General features: G+C 45.7%; 1 protein-coding gene across 3 annotated transcripts; it reads right to left on the bottom strand.

Annotated features, from left to right (window-relative positions):
• Nucleotides 1–11,401: 11,401 nt before the first annotated feature.
• On the bottom strand, nucleotides 11,402–17,084 carry PDP2 (pyruvate dehyrogenase phosphatase catalytic subunit 2). 3 transcript variants are annotated; one of them, XM_027701966.1, is made up of 2 exons: nucleotides 16,802–17,084; nucleotides 11,402–13,492 (listed from the first exon to the last, which is right to left on the bottom strand). In XM_027701966.1, the coding sequence occupies exon 2, from the start codon at nucleotides 13,435–13,437 to the stop codon at nucleotides 11,833–11,835; it is 1,605 nt and encodes a 534-aa protein (XP_027557767.1). In that variant the 5' UTR covers nucleotides 13,438–13,492; nucleotides 16,802–17,084; the 3' UTR covers nucleotides 11,402–11,832. The 3 variants fall into 3 exon arrangements, with proteins under 3 accessions (XP_027557767.1, XP_027557768.1, XP_027557769.1); XM_027701967.1 differs by having other exon boundaries at nucleotides 11,402–13,488; XM_027701968.1 differs by lacking the exon at nucleotides 16,802–17,084 and adding an exon at nucleotides 16,692–16,709.
• Nucleotides 17,085–17,421: the final 337 nt, after the last annotated feature.

Raw genomic sequence — 17,421 nt, 5'->3', positions numbered from 1 at the left:
TGGACCAATAGACATGTGAAAAAGTTGGGAACATTAACCCCATGTCTTGCCATCATCCCTGCTTCTGTTCTTAATGCACTGCTGTGAGCACAGCAAAGTTTTCTTGATTTTCCAGACACAAATGTTAGATGTTTAATTTTTAAAAAAGGTCTTGTAACCAACAAAAAAATTTTTGAAGCTAAAAGTATCTATTCAAATAGTCCTCTCCAAAGGTCGAAGTCTTGGTAGAAGTGGATTAACTTTGGAGTTCTGGATGTGAACAAGAAAAACACTTGATGTCAAAGACATTTCATTATTCCAGGACTTCAACAAGGTTGTGCAGGCTGAGCGAGAGCTGAGGGCTGTGCAGGGGCAGGACACTGCCAGGGCTCAAAGATGCTCTGACCTCAGCAAACTTTCTCACATCACTGCTTTCCCTTTCTACCCTTTATTCCTTTTTTTTTTTTTTTTTGCATTTACAATATATGTACTTGTATGTTGTGTATGAGGAAAGGTTGGGAGAGTTGGGATTGTTCAGCCTGGAGAAGAGAAGCTTTGGGGTGACCTGATTGTGGCCTTGCAGGGCCTGAAGGGAGACTAAAGAAAGATGGAGAGAGACTATTGACAAGGGCTGGAGTGACAGGACAGGGGGAATGGCTTCCCACTGCCAGAGGGCAGGGTTAGATGGGATATGGGGAATAAATTCTTGTCTGTGAGGCTGGTGAAGCCCTGGCCCAGGTTGCCCAGAGAAGCTGTGGCTGCCCCTGGATCCCTGGACGGGGCTTGGAGCAACCTGGGCTGGTGGAAGGTGTCCCTGCCCATGGCAGGGGGTGGAAATAAATGAGCTTTAAAGTGCCTTCCAACCCATACTATTCCCTGATCCTATGATAACGTAATCCTTAAATAGCAAATGTAGATATCCCAGAAAAGTGGTCTCCACTCCTCCTCAGCCCCTTCCCGGGTCTCAGGATCACAGGGAGTTCACCCTGCACCGTGTGCTTTGTTCCTCAGTAAGGAAAGAGGAGTAAAGGCATTAGCTGGGGTATTATTTCATTATAATAAACTGACTTAGTTTGGCACTGTCACAGGTTTGAACCCTTCCTCCCACCCTGGGTTGCCGCAGGTTTTTCCCCACACACACATCTGGGGAACTGGGACTTTGTTCTGTTTCTTCAGATTTTGTTAATAAAAAGCTGTTCTTTTCCACGCTTCCACCTGAAGTTTCTTAATATCTAAGTTGTGATCTCATTAAACTAAGACAGGCACCAAGCCATGTTTGAAACTTGCTGGGAAGGGAAGAATTAGAGCACAGCCTTCCTGCACACCCCAAGCCCAGGGTTCCAGCTCTGTGCCCACAGTTATCTGTGGTGTTCCCAGAGGACATATTTCTGGGATGATGCAGTAAGTCTTTAGTCTTGCATGAGGCTGGAGACAGTTTAGAGGATTCATGCATTTTCCATTAGTAATCCTACTTGAGATAGTGAAATACAGTCACATATCCATAAATTTACCTCACCACTTCAGCACCAGGTGTTGATAGAGGAGACATATCTGCCTCTTACATAGGAGGAAGACTGGCAGAGGTTAAGAAAACTTTAAATTCATGCAGGCCTCACCTGAAGATAGCTCAGAATAGCAGAAGATGCCAAGAGTCATTTATTTGTCTCACTGTATACACTTCATTTGTTTTCCTTAATATCAACTACCCACATCTTTTCTCCTTTCTCTCCCTCCAATGTATGCTGCCTTGGTTCTCTTTTTCCAGATGGTTTCTATCACCCTTCACAGTAATACAAAAATTGCCCATGTGTTGTTTAAAGGTTTAGGACCAATTAGGGAAGTCTTTGCTTTCATTTCATCAGCTCAAAATTTCTGTGTATCTGATCACACTGTTCCAGCCGAGATCCTAACGAGCTAGAATTCCTCATTTTGGTGGCTTCTAAATTCTATTTATAGAGGCTTTTCCAACAATGAATTCATCTGTTCAGAAAACAAGGTCTGACTGTGCTCAAAAATAACTTATAATGAGCCATGTCAGCAAATACTAGATAAAGGTAGTGCTGAAAGAGGGAAATGAATACTTCAAGCTCATTTATGATTTATGAGTTCAGGGTTGAAATGGAAGTGGCACATAATAATGAACAATGGAAAAACCTCTTGTTTGGAGAGTGCACATGAATAGAATTTGGGCTTGAATAGTTTATTAATAGGTTATTGATCCAACCTATTTCTGTACAAAAAAAAAAAAAGCAAAGTTCAAAAACTGGTCAGCAATAACCAAAAATACCCCCTCTCAGCCAATAACCAAAATACTCCTATACAGATATGAAAATATAGACTTGTAACTATCAGAGTCACAGGGATCTCACATCTAAAACCAAATTGTTCAGAATGGGCACTCCAGGGGGTCACACTTCCACTCCTCCCAAGTTTTCCAAGGAGAGGTCAATCAGCTCTGACCAAGTCCAGGATTTGTGGCAGTGAAATCTCTTTTGATCCTGAAGGAGAGCACAACAGTGCATTTTCTACTCCAGGCCAGGGAACCAAAAATCCTGTGATATTTTTAGAGGTGGGCATTTACTTTGTTTCTCCTCTGCTGGTAGGACAGTCCCACTGAGCAGTGCAATACCTGCATCATTGACATGTTTTGTTTTAATTCAACACCACCTTGAAAATCAGAGCAGCCCTTGATATGTCCCTAAGGAACAAGTCAGAGACAGAGTCACACCTCTAAGTCCATGGGAAAACTCTTAAAGCAGCTAAAAGTTCACCTAGTCAGGTACAGAAAACCTCCATAGATAAAAATGAAAGTTTAAATGGATGCACATTATATCTCTCCTTTTTCTTCACAGAGCATAAAAATCACACTGTCAAATCACAAAAATGTATTTAAACAGGAAGATCCTTGAGCTCATGACTGCCCAGGTACCAGCTTGCCTACAGTTCCGGCTCTTTTATAGCTACACATATCTATAATATACATATATAATATATACAGCTGCATAAATCAGTTGGTCTGGTGAATAGTTCAAACTGTTTCAAATGTATTCCATCATTTTGTTATATTTTTATCTAGATGTGTAGGCTCCTGCAACAATTGACAGTTTTTACAAAACATATTTGCAGAACACAACTTGATGAGAGCTGTTTGATTTCAGCTATTTGCTGGTTTTTAATAAAGAGGTACCACCTGGGCACTTTGAAATAAGAACATAAAATAAGAACAGGTTCACCTGTTGCTACATTTACTGGGTTGAATTCTTCCTCTTGCTCTAATTAACATCAGAACTTGCTAACTTCTTCAAAAATGGGTTAAAAAGTAATACAAAATTCTGACACTAAGCTGAAGAAAAAGGATCAGTTACATCCATAACCGGAAAGTTTTTGAACTCTCTCAGCAACAGAAGTTTCCTGGGAGATTGTTTTCATCAGCGGGATGAATAAAAGATGAGTTGGCAGGTGAATCAGGTAGAAATATTTATTACTAGAATGACACAAAGATGCCTCTAAAAGCCTGCCTGGGGAAAAAAAAAAAAAAAGAAGAAAAGAAAAATGAAAAAGCCATTTAAAAATTAACTTGCACTCCAGAACAGGAAATGAAGATAACCAAGTACACTGACTTTTGGAAAACCACATAGAAATTGGAATCAAAATGAAATTGAAGCCCAAATTGAAGGCCCTTTTCCTTTCTGTATCACGGCCACAGAAGGGCAGCAACGTGTTCCTGTGGAACAACACACTGTTCCTGTGGGTTTTACAGAGGGTTCTACACTTTCTTCCCCGTAACATCACCAGAGAAACTCAGATTATTGACTGCTGCCATCTCTTCTACTGCAGCCAAAGACTTCAAAGACACAGGGCTTACTATAAACAGTCACAATAAAAATAAATCAATAATGTTTCCAGCAGTGTAAGGATTTTACTGTTTGCTGTTATCATAGTTTACAAAATACAGCAATCATCTCTTATTTATCCACTGAGCTCTGCAAATGAAAGCTCTTAGGAAGGTTCCCCTGGGAATTCACAGGGGATATCACAGCAAAGCAAACCCCTGGCAAACAGCAAGGCTCTGAATGCATGGCAAAATCAGAATTAGGGAGGGATGAACTGGTTTACTTGTTTTACATATGCCTGCAAACAGTAAGAGAAAACTATTCTGTTTTGTTAAAAATAAGGTGATGCAACACGAGCCCCAAAGCTGAAGATTTTAATCACGGCCTTGTTTCTCTGAAAATCCAGCCAAATGACTAGATTTCACTTTTAATAGTGGGAGCACAGAAAAGTTCTGATTAGCAAGTACATCAGGTGAGTTTGAGCTCAGAACCTGACCCGAGGCCATGTGTGGAGCAAGTCCATGCAGGACCAGCTCTGTAACCCAGACACCACAGCTTTGCCCTGCCCCACTACTGCCCATCACCTTCATCTTTCAGTTGAGTCACCAGTATTTTATTTTATTTTATTTTTCATGGTAAGTGCTTGGAAACAGAGATTCAGACAAATCCCAGGCTGAAGTTGGGATTACACAGAAGTTGGTCTACGAAGAGGATCTGTGACAATAAAGAGGACAAGGTGACTTCTCTACCCCCCAGCACTCCAGATTGGTGTTATTTGCTGTGCTTTACCACCTTGCTGTAGCAGCAGGTTTTCTGTGGGATTGTGGGATCACCCACCTTGGCACCTGCCTGAAAGCACGTCCTGTCACACCCTAGAATTCCCTCACCTGCTGTGTGTGGAACAAAGTCACATCCCCCTTCCCATATTGCTCTGAAAATGCAACGTGGCCCCTTTTTCTTGAAGCACTTGCCCAGAACAACCAATAGAAAATTAAACACTGTGGAGTAATGGGAAAAGGAAGTGGTGGGGTGTGGAAAAAGCAACAGCAAGAATACATAAGAGATGTAAGTTTTGATACACTGCAGTGCAGGCAACTATGTCCAGAAAAAAAAGACCTGCAGATTAAAGAAAAGAGAAAAAAAATGGGGGGGTGAGGGGGAGGAGGCAAACCAAAAACCTCTACCACCAAACAAACCAAAGACTGATTTATTTCTTAAATCCTTGTCTTATTAAAGAGTGCCATCTGACAACAAGGTTGAAGCAACATCTCTGTGAACACCAGACCAACAGTTTATCTCCCCCTCCTCCCAGCAGCAAGCTCCTCCAGGAGGATTCCAGGGCCATTGCCAGGCTGGAAGTTTGTCCAAATGAAAACATTTGAACCCAAGCCACAGGGTGGCCATTGGGCAGCTGTGGCACCTGCAGCCTGAGCTGCACAACAACAGCAGGAGCCAGACACTGAGGTTATGGCTGAGCAAAGATGTCCTCAGCTTTGGAAGCATCTTTTCTTCTTGTGCACCTGAAGACTCCTCAGAAAACACAGGGAGGTCCCTCCTGGTTCACTTGCATGTCCTTGTACCCAGCAGTGCCAGGACAAGGAGAGGGTTTTCCACAAAGCTTAACCACTTGGGCTACTTGGGCCACTGAAACTTGCTTTTGAAAAAGAATTAAAGTTAATCAAACTCTTGCTCTGATTGCCCAGTTCATAAGCTGGAAGTACTAATAAATCACATAGAGTTTTTAAGATGCGTGTAGGTGATTGAAGGTGGGTTTTCTCCATTTTTCAACAGCACCTGAAACTTATGTTATGAACGCGGGCATAAGAGCGAGGAGAGGCTGGTTATAACACAGCAACCCTTTTGCAAAACTCAGGTGACATCGTCTGGCCAAGCCCGGTCCTGCAGGTACAGATTCAAAGATTATCCGGTAACGCGCTGAAATGGAAATTCTGTTTGTTGAGAAAAACGCCGCAGAGCTGTGGAGAACGAAGGAGTGATGTAAGAGCCACCTCAGAGCAGCAAAGTCTGAGTCAGAGAGGACAAAAGAGAAAAGAGCACATGAAAGGCTCCCCCGCGGGAGCTGAGAGCAGGGGGCTGGTTTCTGAGGCACTGGAGGCAGGAAGAACTGTTGCCACAGGAGGAACTATTTCCACAGGAAGAAATATTTCCAACGGAAGAACTGTTTCCGCAGGCAGCACCTTTGGGCTGATTTGAGAGAAGTACAAAGTCAGCCTGAACTGACCAACCCTCTCTAGAACAAGTTGCTGTAGGATTGGCTCCAGGATTCCCGCAGGGAGGCATGAGCAGTGTGCTTTGTGACCCACTTACCTGCTGCCTGGACTGCCAGGGCCCTTCCAAGCATTGCACATCGACATTTCCCCTTCTGCCTTGTTTCCAGTTCAAAAAGCTCACCAGGGGGAAGAACCAGACTGGTTTTCTCTTTCAGAAAAGGGCTCAGTTAAGTTTGCTTAACCCAAAGAGAAACTATAATTATGCTCCGTTTCCTCAATTGCTTTGCTCCCAGTCATTATTCCTTCAAGTAAAGAGCTTCAGGCAAAGCATCCTGAGAGTCTGAGAGCAGGGCTCAGAGAAGCCAAGCTCAAGCAGATGTTCCCCCCTTGTCAGTGTGGGCCATAAAGTCCCTGAGCATCTAACACAGAAATAAGACTCCTACCTGACTGACAAGTGGAGAGATCCAACAGGAACAGTTGGAACCAGTTTTTCAGGATAAATACAAAGATCTAGTAAAACATCGAGTGTTTTATTTGACAGTAACACTCCTTTGAAGGTTAATCTGTCACAGACACAAAGAAGGAAACGTTTTTCTCCACGTCACACCATGTTTTGTATCCCTGAGAGAAACACACACCTTGGATTCTTACTTTTGTATTTGTGCTGAAGCATTAAACCTGTGGTAGTGAAGAGCACACACCACCAGTGTGACCAATTGATACCTGACAAAACCACAGCTCTGCCTTCAGTTCTCATTGCAACTACAGCTCTGAACAGAGAACCTGTTCAACAATAACAAAAAACTCTTCATCAAAGTTTAGACAAGTATCTTCTTTTGGAAGAAAAAAAAATCTGTCCCAAATAATTTTCTTTTCTCTTTACCCCCCCCCCAAACCAGATATATACTTGGAATTAATGGAAATAAAGTTAAGCCTCAAAGACTAAGTACATGAATACTTGCCTTGCTACTGGTCTACTGTAATTTAAGGATTTAATGTTTCTGCAGATGTATTTGTAGGGGTTTTTTGCAGTGTTTTAATACGACAACATTTTGAATGTTACAATGATGTTTTAGCTGCTGCTGAACACATATGTACATGTCAGCCTATCAAAGTTACAATATCTTTCTGTAATTGTCAGATGAACTAAGGCACAATTTGGATGTTTTGGCCAGTGAGCTCATGCCCCTTCTGCTGACTGGATAATTTGGTGGAACCTCAGTAGCATCAAGATGTCCTTACTTTCATGTAGTGACAATTATTTCCATTGTGGGAAACCCACAGAGCTACAAACACTCCAGCAAACTCACACCTACTTAAACAATTTACTTCTATCCCAGCTGGAACATTTGTGCTCTCTGACCTGGAATCTGGAGCATCTTTTCCTAGGAACATTCAGCAGAAAGAACTCCACATTCCAGTACAGCAATCAAAACATTGTCTCCCTTCCATCCATTTAATAAAGATTAATTTTAAGTGTGAAATGAATATTTTTACTTACAAAAACAGTTATTCCCCTCACTAATTACAAAGAAGTTAAAAAAAGACACCTCCCAAATTCCAACTATGTTATGGAGGACTGAATACTTAAATATTTATATGCACCATAATTTAGGATTTCTGGAGAAAAAAGTGACAAAGTTGTATTTCAACTCAAGGTTTAAGTTTTAGGGAAGAAAATAATATTTTTTTCTAGTATTTACACCAGTGCTTAACCTCAGATGTTTTACTTAAGAGTCAGAGACACAGGATTTGTGTGACTGCTTTTGACTATTAATTCTCTGACTGGTGTGGAAATAAAGAACACAAACAGCAGGCAGAACTGTTTAACCTAAACCAGACAGACATGTTTGTTCCAAAACTTTTTCAATATTGCAGGACTTGCATCTGAATGTTCTTATCAAATCTTCACATCAGTGTGCTTGCAGGAGCAGGTCAATGCATTTAGTTCACTTAAACGTTGATTCTCCAAGTCACAAAATACTTTTATTAATGCCTTTGATTACAGTTTGAGATGAAAATGCCTATGACCCAGTTCAAACAAGCAGAATCCCTATTTTCCCCACCACAAATATAAGGTATACATATTACTGAGAATTTAGATTGACTTAAATCTAAAACTTCTTTTAAATACATTTGATAGAAGTCAAAATTGAATTGCTGTCAATTCAGCTGATTTCAGGGTGCAGGATATTGTTGAACTCCTGCAATTTCCCATGGTTGTAATGGATGAATTCATCAGGAAATGTTTCACTGTGTGGACACTGCCACAGTTCAGTACAACCTTTAATGTCTGTAGGGACTTTGAAACGTGATTTTTTTTTCTGAATAAATATGCCCACCTAGTACTGTAGAGAACTGAGACTGCAATGAATTGAAAGAAAAGTGCCATAGCAATATCTCAGCACATTGGGGTATGAAAGTTTGTCAACTTACTCCGTTTCAGCAGCTCTTTAGAGCTGAAGATCCCTCAGGCTTGTTGAGAGAAACCCCCTCATTTTGGTCACCTTCCAGCTTTCAGAGATTGTGAAATGAGGGAGGAGAGTGTTTTCATCCTGTTCTTTCTGTGAGCATGTGACTATAAATGATTCTAAGTGACGAGATGGATCCAGTTGCTCACCTGTTTTATTGGATGGAAAGTGGGTGCCACAGGGATCGATTGAGGGGTGTCACCTCCAGCGGGGTGGTGACTTGGTGACAGTCACAGCGAGAGAAGAGAGTGGATTTCCAGGGTTCCCTGGTAAGCTCTGTAATGTCCCAGTCCCAGGATGCTCATAACCCAAGAATGTCAAACCCTGAGGGTTCAGAGAACACTTACCTGGGTGCTGTCTTTGCCATGTGCTGGGGATCTCAGAGCCAGGCCTGAAGCAGCTGTGGGTTTGGAGACATCTCACACACGTCTGGGCTTTTCACCCTTTGGTTTTCTCATCCCTCTTAGTTCCAGTGACACACTCACTTGATGGAGAGGGGAGATGTTTGTGTGGGATTCAGGTCTTTCCCTGCAATGTGCCCTGTGCTCACCCAGGGCAGTGGTGGAGCCACCATCCCTGGAGATGTGGGTGTGTGCAGGTGGTGCTCAGGGACATGGGTTAGTGGTGGTATTGGCAGTGCTGGGTCAATGGCTGCATTCCATCTCAGAGATCTTTTCCAGCCTAAATGATTCTAAGTATGGACAGGTTGCTTTCACTGACATGCAGCAAATTCCAGGGAGTATCCAGGTAAATCCATAATTTGCACTTAAAAAAACCAACCGAACAAAAAAATCCAAACAAACCTCTAACTAGTTTAACATTACCCTTTTCCACTGTAGCACGGTTATAGCATTGCATGTTAAGCTGAGCAATTCTAGCATGAAATGGGAAATGCTGCCTTGCTTATTTTCAGATACATTCCCAAAATAATCTATCAATTTGCAGGTGTGGGTACAACCTACCCAGAATAATGTGCCCAGGATTTACACTTAGATGACACAGTACCATAGTGACCCTCAAAAGGTGACCTGGATTTCACCACTGTGGTGAAAAGAACCACAGCTTGGGTTTATTTTATGCCTGTACACAAGCTGGTTTGCTACACTACTTTTGCAGCAGCAGGTTTGCTCTACACTGAACATTTTCTAGATTACCTTCATGAAACGTGTGTCACTTCACATCACTCTGATGTGGTTTGCCCCCTCTGTTTCTCCAGCTACATGGCAAAGTAATTTCTCTATTAAGAGGCAGTCTAGAGATGCTTTGTTTTTACTGCTTTAAGGCTAAATTTTAAGCAATGGAGCACGGAACTATGACACACAAGGATTTGTAAGGGAACAGATCACCTAAAGCCAGAAGGGTTTAGGAATGCTGCTGAGGAGTGCTCCCCTCTCCTTGCAGGCAGCCCAGCCCCCTCGAGGGTGACACAGGGCCTGACCTTCACTGTTTGCCCTTCTGTGGCAGATGAAAGCTCCGTCAGCACAGCACCAGCCTCGAGGATGAGGGCAGGGCACACTTTAAAGCAAGTTGGAGCCCAGCACTAAGAATTTCAGCAACCTCTGCAACATCCTGCACATCCCTGAAGTCTGCAGTCCTTATCACAGAGATCCCAGGGTCAGACTGCTTGAGGACATCCTGTTTGGTTGATATCAAGGGCAACAGATCTCCTCATTTAATCTGCTTCCACGTTGAGTTGCTGGATGTGCTCCAGTATGTACTAGATGAAAAAAAAACGAACAGTAAATTAGTTTTCCAGAACAGAGGTTTTTTAAGGATGCATTCAGTGACTGCAGTTGTAGAACTGAATTACAGCCAATCCTGAATAGTCAAAAGCATGAACATTTTTAAAACAGTTTTACCTTCCTTCTAATCCCATCTTCAAAACAGATTTAAATGCCTGAAAAAAGCAGTAATAATTTTTATGTGGAAGTATACAAAAAACCCCAAATCCACAAGGGCTACCAGTTTAAGCCCTAAGGCCTCATCTACTTAAGATCTTGAGAAAAAACTAAGTACTTTTTCATCTGCTAAACTGCAAAAGGATAGAGCTTTTTTTTTAAGGGAAGTTCAGGGAAAATAGAAAAGCAATATTTTTATCTGCTCTGCTGCACCCTCATAAGTTCTTATTCAGCAGCAACAACAGTAAACAGTCCTGTATTTCCAGGATCCATGTTCTTGTGGGAAACAGTTACTGTTGTGTGTAAACAAGGCAGAGCAGTCACCAGAGAACACCATCTGTAAAAGCTAATTTGCAAGCTTGGATGGCACTCCAGAAAGCACAGCATAAAACAAAACACACACAAATGTATGTTCAGAGACTAGGACATACATTCACTAGAGAAAATAACCCTGTACCTATAAGGAAAAGCTGATGTCCAAAAGCAAGAATAAAAGATTAAACATCTTTCAGTGAAATATCAGCACTGTTATTTCCTCTAAGTTAAATCTGAAGAGAAAGGTGCTCCCTCCTTTGCTGTATTTACATTTAGATGAATTTTTGAACTTCTGGATCAGACAAATTTTATTTAAATTAGAGTTGGTGGATTTGAGGCAGAGCACTCCATAGATCAATACTTAATAAAGGGCATATTTTTTAAGCAAAACACTTAAATGCCTAAGTCTAGTACTGTTAAAATCTAAACAGGGAATTGTGAAGACCCTCATATGTGTTTGAGCTGAAAGTTGTAACACAAGTTCACACAAAGTTAAGAGAATATGCAATCACACTTCAAAATCATTGCAGCTGAAAATACAATTTTTTCCTAGCTTAAGGAAGAGAATTAGGAAAAAAGACATCTGACAATCCCAGGGCTCTTTGAACAGCCTTCTTTCACATTGTTTCATAAGCATGAGGCAATTGGTTAAAATATTTGACACTTACATCAAAGAAAGTTTTGGTAGTTAATTTATTTAATTCAGTTACAGTGCTTCAGTAGGATGCTACTTGTTTGCCACAAGAGCAGAGCCTTTCTGACAGGCCATGCAGCTACACCTATTATCCAGCTCTCTGTTAAATTGTAGCAGGCTCAGTGAAATTTGTCTCCTTTGTTCTTTTGAAAATTTTTACCAGAGGCTCTCATGGAATCAGAATCTTTAGTTCAGTTACATCTCGGTGAAGTTTTATGAAACCATTTTCCTTCAGAGTACACAGACCTGGAAACCCAGGGAACTTTCACCAAAGTTGTTTTACTAGCAAGTAACAAAAAAATCTAGAAACCTGCAGATTATAACACTGGTAACAGCTCGACTATGAGAGAACGAGAGGAATGGTTCCAATATCAAAGTTTGCTACTGGTATTGCAGAGCAGCAGTGCAAGGTCACTCGTGGTCCCTGTAGTAGTTCTCGATGGTTTCTGAGTTGAAGTACACCACAGTGACTGTGATGTCATCCCTGTACATCCTGGCCAGGTCCTCGGGCAGGGTGAGCATGGCCGCCAGTTTCTCGGGGTCCACCTCGCCGTACTCGTTGCTGCCGATCGCGTGTCTGATCAGGTGGGTGGCGATGTTCTGGTCCAGGGAGGCCAGGCCTCTGCTCTTCCTCTGCAGCAGCAAGTTGTGCATATAACCCAAATTAACTGGTTTCTTAAAAGTCAGTTGTGGTTTCTGCACGTTCAGCTCTGTGAGGTGTCCAGCAACAAGTTTGACAACCTTCTCGTTACTCAACATCTCCCACAGCCCGTCCGAAGCAATAACTAGAAACTTATCCTTGCTCCTCAATTTGTGGTATGTGACTTCAGGCTCTGCAGTTAAATAAGGGGGTGTATGGTAGTTTGGAGGAACATACTGATAAATGTTCAAAGCCTCAACATCACAGCTATTCTCGAGAACACTGTGCTGCAATTCTTTACTCCATTTTAATTGCACATCTCCAAAGGCTCTGGAGGGCATGAGGATGCCCAGTAATCTGTCATTCACAAAGAGAGTTTTCTCCTCAGATCTAGGATGTTCTCTCTTCAATCTTCTGATTTCAAATTCATCACAGGCATTGTGGTCTCGGGTTAGAGGGAGAGTAGACCATGTTCCATCTTCTTCACGAACCCCTAAAACTGCTCTGCAGTCACCGGTATTTGCAACATGTAGGTGAACACCATCAACGTGAGCTACACAGGCTGTTGCACCAGAAAAAGCTACTTGGAGGGCAATATTTCTCATCAGTTCATTTTCCTGAGGAGCCTGAACTTCCAGTGATATGTCTGAGTCTAACCTTTTGAATGCACACACCATGGCTTCTTCTAAACTAAACCCTAGCTCGGTGTCCAGGTCCAACAGATGCTGCCAGTACACCCGGAGGTTTTCAAAGTACTGGGAGGTGATTTCTCGATACTCCACATCGTTTGGGTGCCTGTGCCACTGCAGGATGGGTCGGACCGGCTTCATGGACTCCACGGCCAGCTCGATCTCCTCCAGGCTCTGCCGGGACATGAGGGACACGGCGATGTAGTGCAGGAGCCTCTCGCTCACGGCCTGGGCGCAGGCGGAGCCCGCGTGGCCGTCGAACACCCCGAACATCATCCCCGCCGTCTGCAGGCACGTGGCCGCGCTCCGCCGGTCCTCGATGGGGCTGTTGGACGCCAGCTGGTTACTCTCAAACCTCAACACAGAACTGGTGGCTTTGCCGTTCAGATCCAGTGTTTTATGGGATAATTCACCTGCTCGGAGGATGTCGTTGATTTGTGATGGAGACAACTGGAAAGAAAAATGCTCCTCTTCGGTGGAAGTGTGTCGGAATGCTCTTTGTAAGGGGAAAGGATTGTCTAAGCCGCAGCCCCCAGCAGGGAAGGGGTGTGTTTTGGAGACAACAAGCTTCCATTTTGTCTTGTTTCTGTTTGGGATACAGATGGAGTACCAACGTCCTTTCCCTTGGCAAACAATGCTGTTTCTTGCTGAGCTTAAGATCCAGGATGAGACAGTTCTTGACATCATAAGTCACTCCGCAAACAGAGCACCTGCCTCCAGTAATGCAGAATGTCCTTTCTGCCTGCAATATAAGTGTAGGAAAGGAATAAGGTTTAGAAGGCTCACAAGAAACTTTCTATATTGCAATACAAAAGCACATCCAGAGCTCTCAGAATCATTCAGAACTTTTTTCCAAAAGATATCTCTATAAAGGCATCTTAACAGTGATATAATTTCCATCACTTGAGGATATGACTGCCCCTCTCCAGTTAACTCACCAGAAAAGAAAATTTTTACTTTCCAGGTTTTTCCTCCTTGTGGCAAGGCTAAGAAGAAATGGCAACATTACAAGAAATGTTATGGGAAACTGCACAGTGAAAAGCCTCATCTAACATGACACAGAGCAAACAGATCCAACGAGCTGGAAAACAGGAACTTAACTGACAATTAATGCACCACTTTCAAAAAAGCTGCTAGAGTACAACTCTATTAATAGACTCTAAGCATCTAACCCAAGAGAAGATCAGGACTTAAACCCTATGGAAAGACTGAAGGATGTGGCTAGTTAATGATTTATATGAATTACCATGATCCTCACAACTGGAACAGACTAGTCTACCTTTCCAATTCTGTTACAGCTTATAAGCTCAGCTGTTCTTCTTTTTTTACCCTCAAGGTCTTACCCAACCTTCAGCAGGCAGGATCTTTAACTCAGCTGAAGGCAGATTCTACAGCAGGTTCATCAATGCATTTATCATGGCATTGTGCACTTTGATGCAGTGACAGTTATAACACAGTCACATTGACAACTTTTACAGTTCACAATTTGGCTTGTTCATTTGGGTGCAGTTAGAACCAGCAGCTGTGAGGAGCTCTGCTGCCAACAGCACTGAAACCAAGGGCACTTGAACAGCTGGAGTTCTTCAGTTGCCAGGGGGAGGTTCATGCATTGTCTCCTACTTTCAATAAGGTATTCAGGCTGTGGGATATTGTTAAGTACAACCAGATGCTTACTCACAACAGAATTTTGCCCCATGGATTTCAAAAATTCACTGTGTGGTAGCACTGCAAGCACAATTACTCCCAAAAGATCCCACCAGCAGCCACACAGAACAACAGTTTTCTGTGAGCTCTCAGTGACTTTCAGGTGGGCTTGTAGCACCACGTGCTCTGGGTCTCAAAACAAAGACCCTTCATGCTACTGCAGTATTGGTTTTTTTAGCAGAGCACCTCGCAAGGAATAACAAGAAACCAGCCAGATCAGACGCATGAAAATCTTTCCAAGAAATCAGCAGGAGCTAAAACTGAACTTGAGCTATTCTAAACAGAAGGCCTACTGATACAAGCCAAGGACTACTGAAATCCCATTTGGAAAACCAAAGCAACATGTCACAAAACATTTCTGACATGTGCTACCCATGCTTAACACAGAAAAGAGTGGACAAGCATTCCAGCAGATCTCACTACTATAATTCTGGGGACCCTCTGAGGACAGGCAAAGACAGGAATGTTACAGCCGATGTCAGGAGAGCAGATGGAAAAGGCAATACCAGTTCACTGCTGAGGCTCTGCCTGCAGTCTCCTGGGCCACTGGCACCTCCCAACACAACCCATGCCTTTTGTTGTACTGCAGAGAGCACAACCAAAATAATAGGAAGGCAGCTGCCAACACCCAACTCCAGCAACAGCTAAACCCAAAAAGCACCAACAGCAGAAGTCCTTGTGTTTTTTGCCAACCTTCTCCAGGCCATTCCCTGTCCTGTTTTTCCTTCTTCCTCTTCCTGCCCCTGTGAACCATACAAGATTGAAACAATGACGACTTTCACATTCTTGATCAAAAAGCCGATTGAAACAGTGTTTTAAACAAACCTCCCCTGTTCCCACCAGCTGGCCTACAGAGTGAGGCAATGTGGTTTTCTCCTGGCAGCAGAGTTGCCAATACCATTCAGACACGTGCTTCCCAAGGTCAGGTAGCCCTGCTCAGCCCCGGAGCACACTCTGCACCGTCCCCACTCCCTGCCCGGGACTGCAGAGCTCACACCTTCGGGGTCCTCCCGCAGGCTGCAGGGGCTGCTGCCCCGGACACCCCCGGTAGCGGTGCTAATTAAAGCGATGTGCTAAAGACCATTATGTAAGAGCCAATTACATAAACGCGCTCCCGCTCCAGCACCTGGCACTGCCTCCCCGGGGAGCCGGTGTCCCGCTGGAGCCCGGCCTAAGCCCCGCCTGAGCCCGGTCTGAGCCCGGAGCTGTCGGAGTGCTCGCTGGGGCACTCAGACCAGGAGTGTCCACTTCTCCCAATAAAATAGCAGATATCCGTTATATTTGGATTTACAGCCCCTCCGGGACCCCCACAACCCCATATTCCCTCACTCATGTTCCCGACACTGCCCACACACCCCCAGCACACACCGACACCCACCCCACCACCTCCGCACCGCCCCTGCCCCGCACACCGACACACTCCCCTGCCGCCCCACACCCCGTGTCCCCTCACACACCCACCACACACCAACACACCCCTGCTACCCCCACACACCCCGTGCCCCTTACTCCACACACACCAACACACACCGACCCCTATCTCACCGCCTCCGCACCGCCCCAGCCCCTGCTCCACACACCGACACACACCCACCCCCCTTCTGCCCCACACAGCCCCTGTGCCCCTCCACACACCCTGCGTCCCACCCCCCCTTTCCGCCCCACACAGCCCCTGTGCCCCTACACACACCATGTCCCACACACCCCTACCCCTTTCCGCCCCACACAGCCACTGTGCCGCCTGACACACATCCTGTGCCACCCCCCCACACACACCCTGTGCCCCCCCCCACACACACCTTGTACCCCCACATACACACTTTGTACCCCCACATACACACCTTGTGCCCCCACATACACACCTTGTGCCCCCACATACACACCTTGTGCCCCTCTACACACCCCCTGTGCCCCTCTACACACCCTCTGCCCCCCCACACTCCCTGTGACCCCTCATACACAGCCACCACACACCGACACCCCCCTCGTGCTGCCCCCCACACAACCCCTGCCCGCACACCCAATCCTTACCCCACACACACCCACCACAAACCAACCCTTACCTCACCACCTGCCCACCGCCCCAGCCCCACACACATCCCGCCTCACACACCGACCCATACACCCCCTGCCCGCACATCCCGTGCCCCGCACACCCTCCCTTTGCCCCCCCTCCCACACTCCCCGCACACCCAACCATTACCCAGACACCAACCCCTACCTCGCGCAACTCCCACCTCCCTGCTCCTGCCTCCCCTCCGCGGCCTCGCCAAGCCAGGCCCGGCCCCGCTCCCTCAGCCCGCGGCTCGGCTCCCCGCAGCGCTCTGCCCGTCCCAGGCGCACCCACCGGCCGAGCACCGCCACACGCCGCCTGCAGTTCCGCGCTGGCCGCCCGGTGGGCGCGGACGGACGGACACGCGAACGACGCTGACCGACAGCCCCGCCGCCCAACCCGCCCTCGGCGCCCCGCCCCGGGCCCGCCGGGTTCCCGTCAGGACACGGCGGGGCGGGCGCGGCCTGGCCCCTCCGCCATGTTCCGTGTGCCCCCCCCAGGCGCGGCGGGTGAGCGGAACCGCGGGCTGAGGGACCGGCACCCCGCCCAGCCCCGGCCGGGCCGAACCCCGGGCTGAGGGACCGGCACCCCCCGCAGCCCCGGCCGGGCCGAACCCCGGGTGAGGGACCGGCACCCCCCGCAGCCCCGGCCGCCGCCCCTGAGGCGCCGAGGGACGGCCGGGCCCGGCCCCGCGCGGCGCTGGGCTCGGTTAGAGCGCGAGCGGTAAAGGAAGCAAGTGACACGTTAATAAAGAAGCACAGCAAGGGTTTATTTCTGTTAATAACGTTCAAATTCGTTATTCCCTTGAGGGACTGTCCGTCGCTTCTTCGTTTCTTTTCAGTGCGACTCTGCACTGCAGTGCGGGGGACATCAGCTGATGAGGCTCAAATAGCAAAGCCCTTTGGAAACCGATA

This window comes from Neopelma chrysocephalum, unplaced genomic scaffold, assembly GCF_003984885.1.
Source record: "Neopelma chrysocephalum unplaced genomic scaffold, ASM398488v2 Primary Assembly neopelma1_176, whole genome shotgun sequence".
NCBI classification, from domain to species: domain Eukaryota; kingdom Metazoa; phylum Chordata; class Aves; order Passeriformes; family Pipridae; genus Neopelma; species Neopelma chrysocephalum.
The sequence above is the reverse complement of the archived record's forward strand: the minus strand, read 5'-3'. Positions and strand labels throughout refer to the sequence as shown.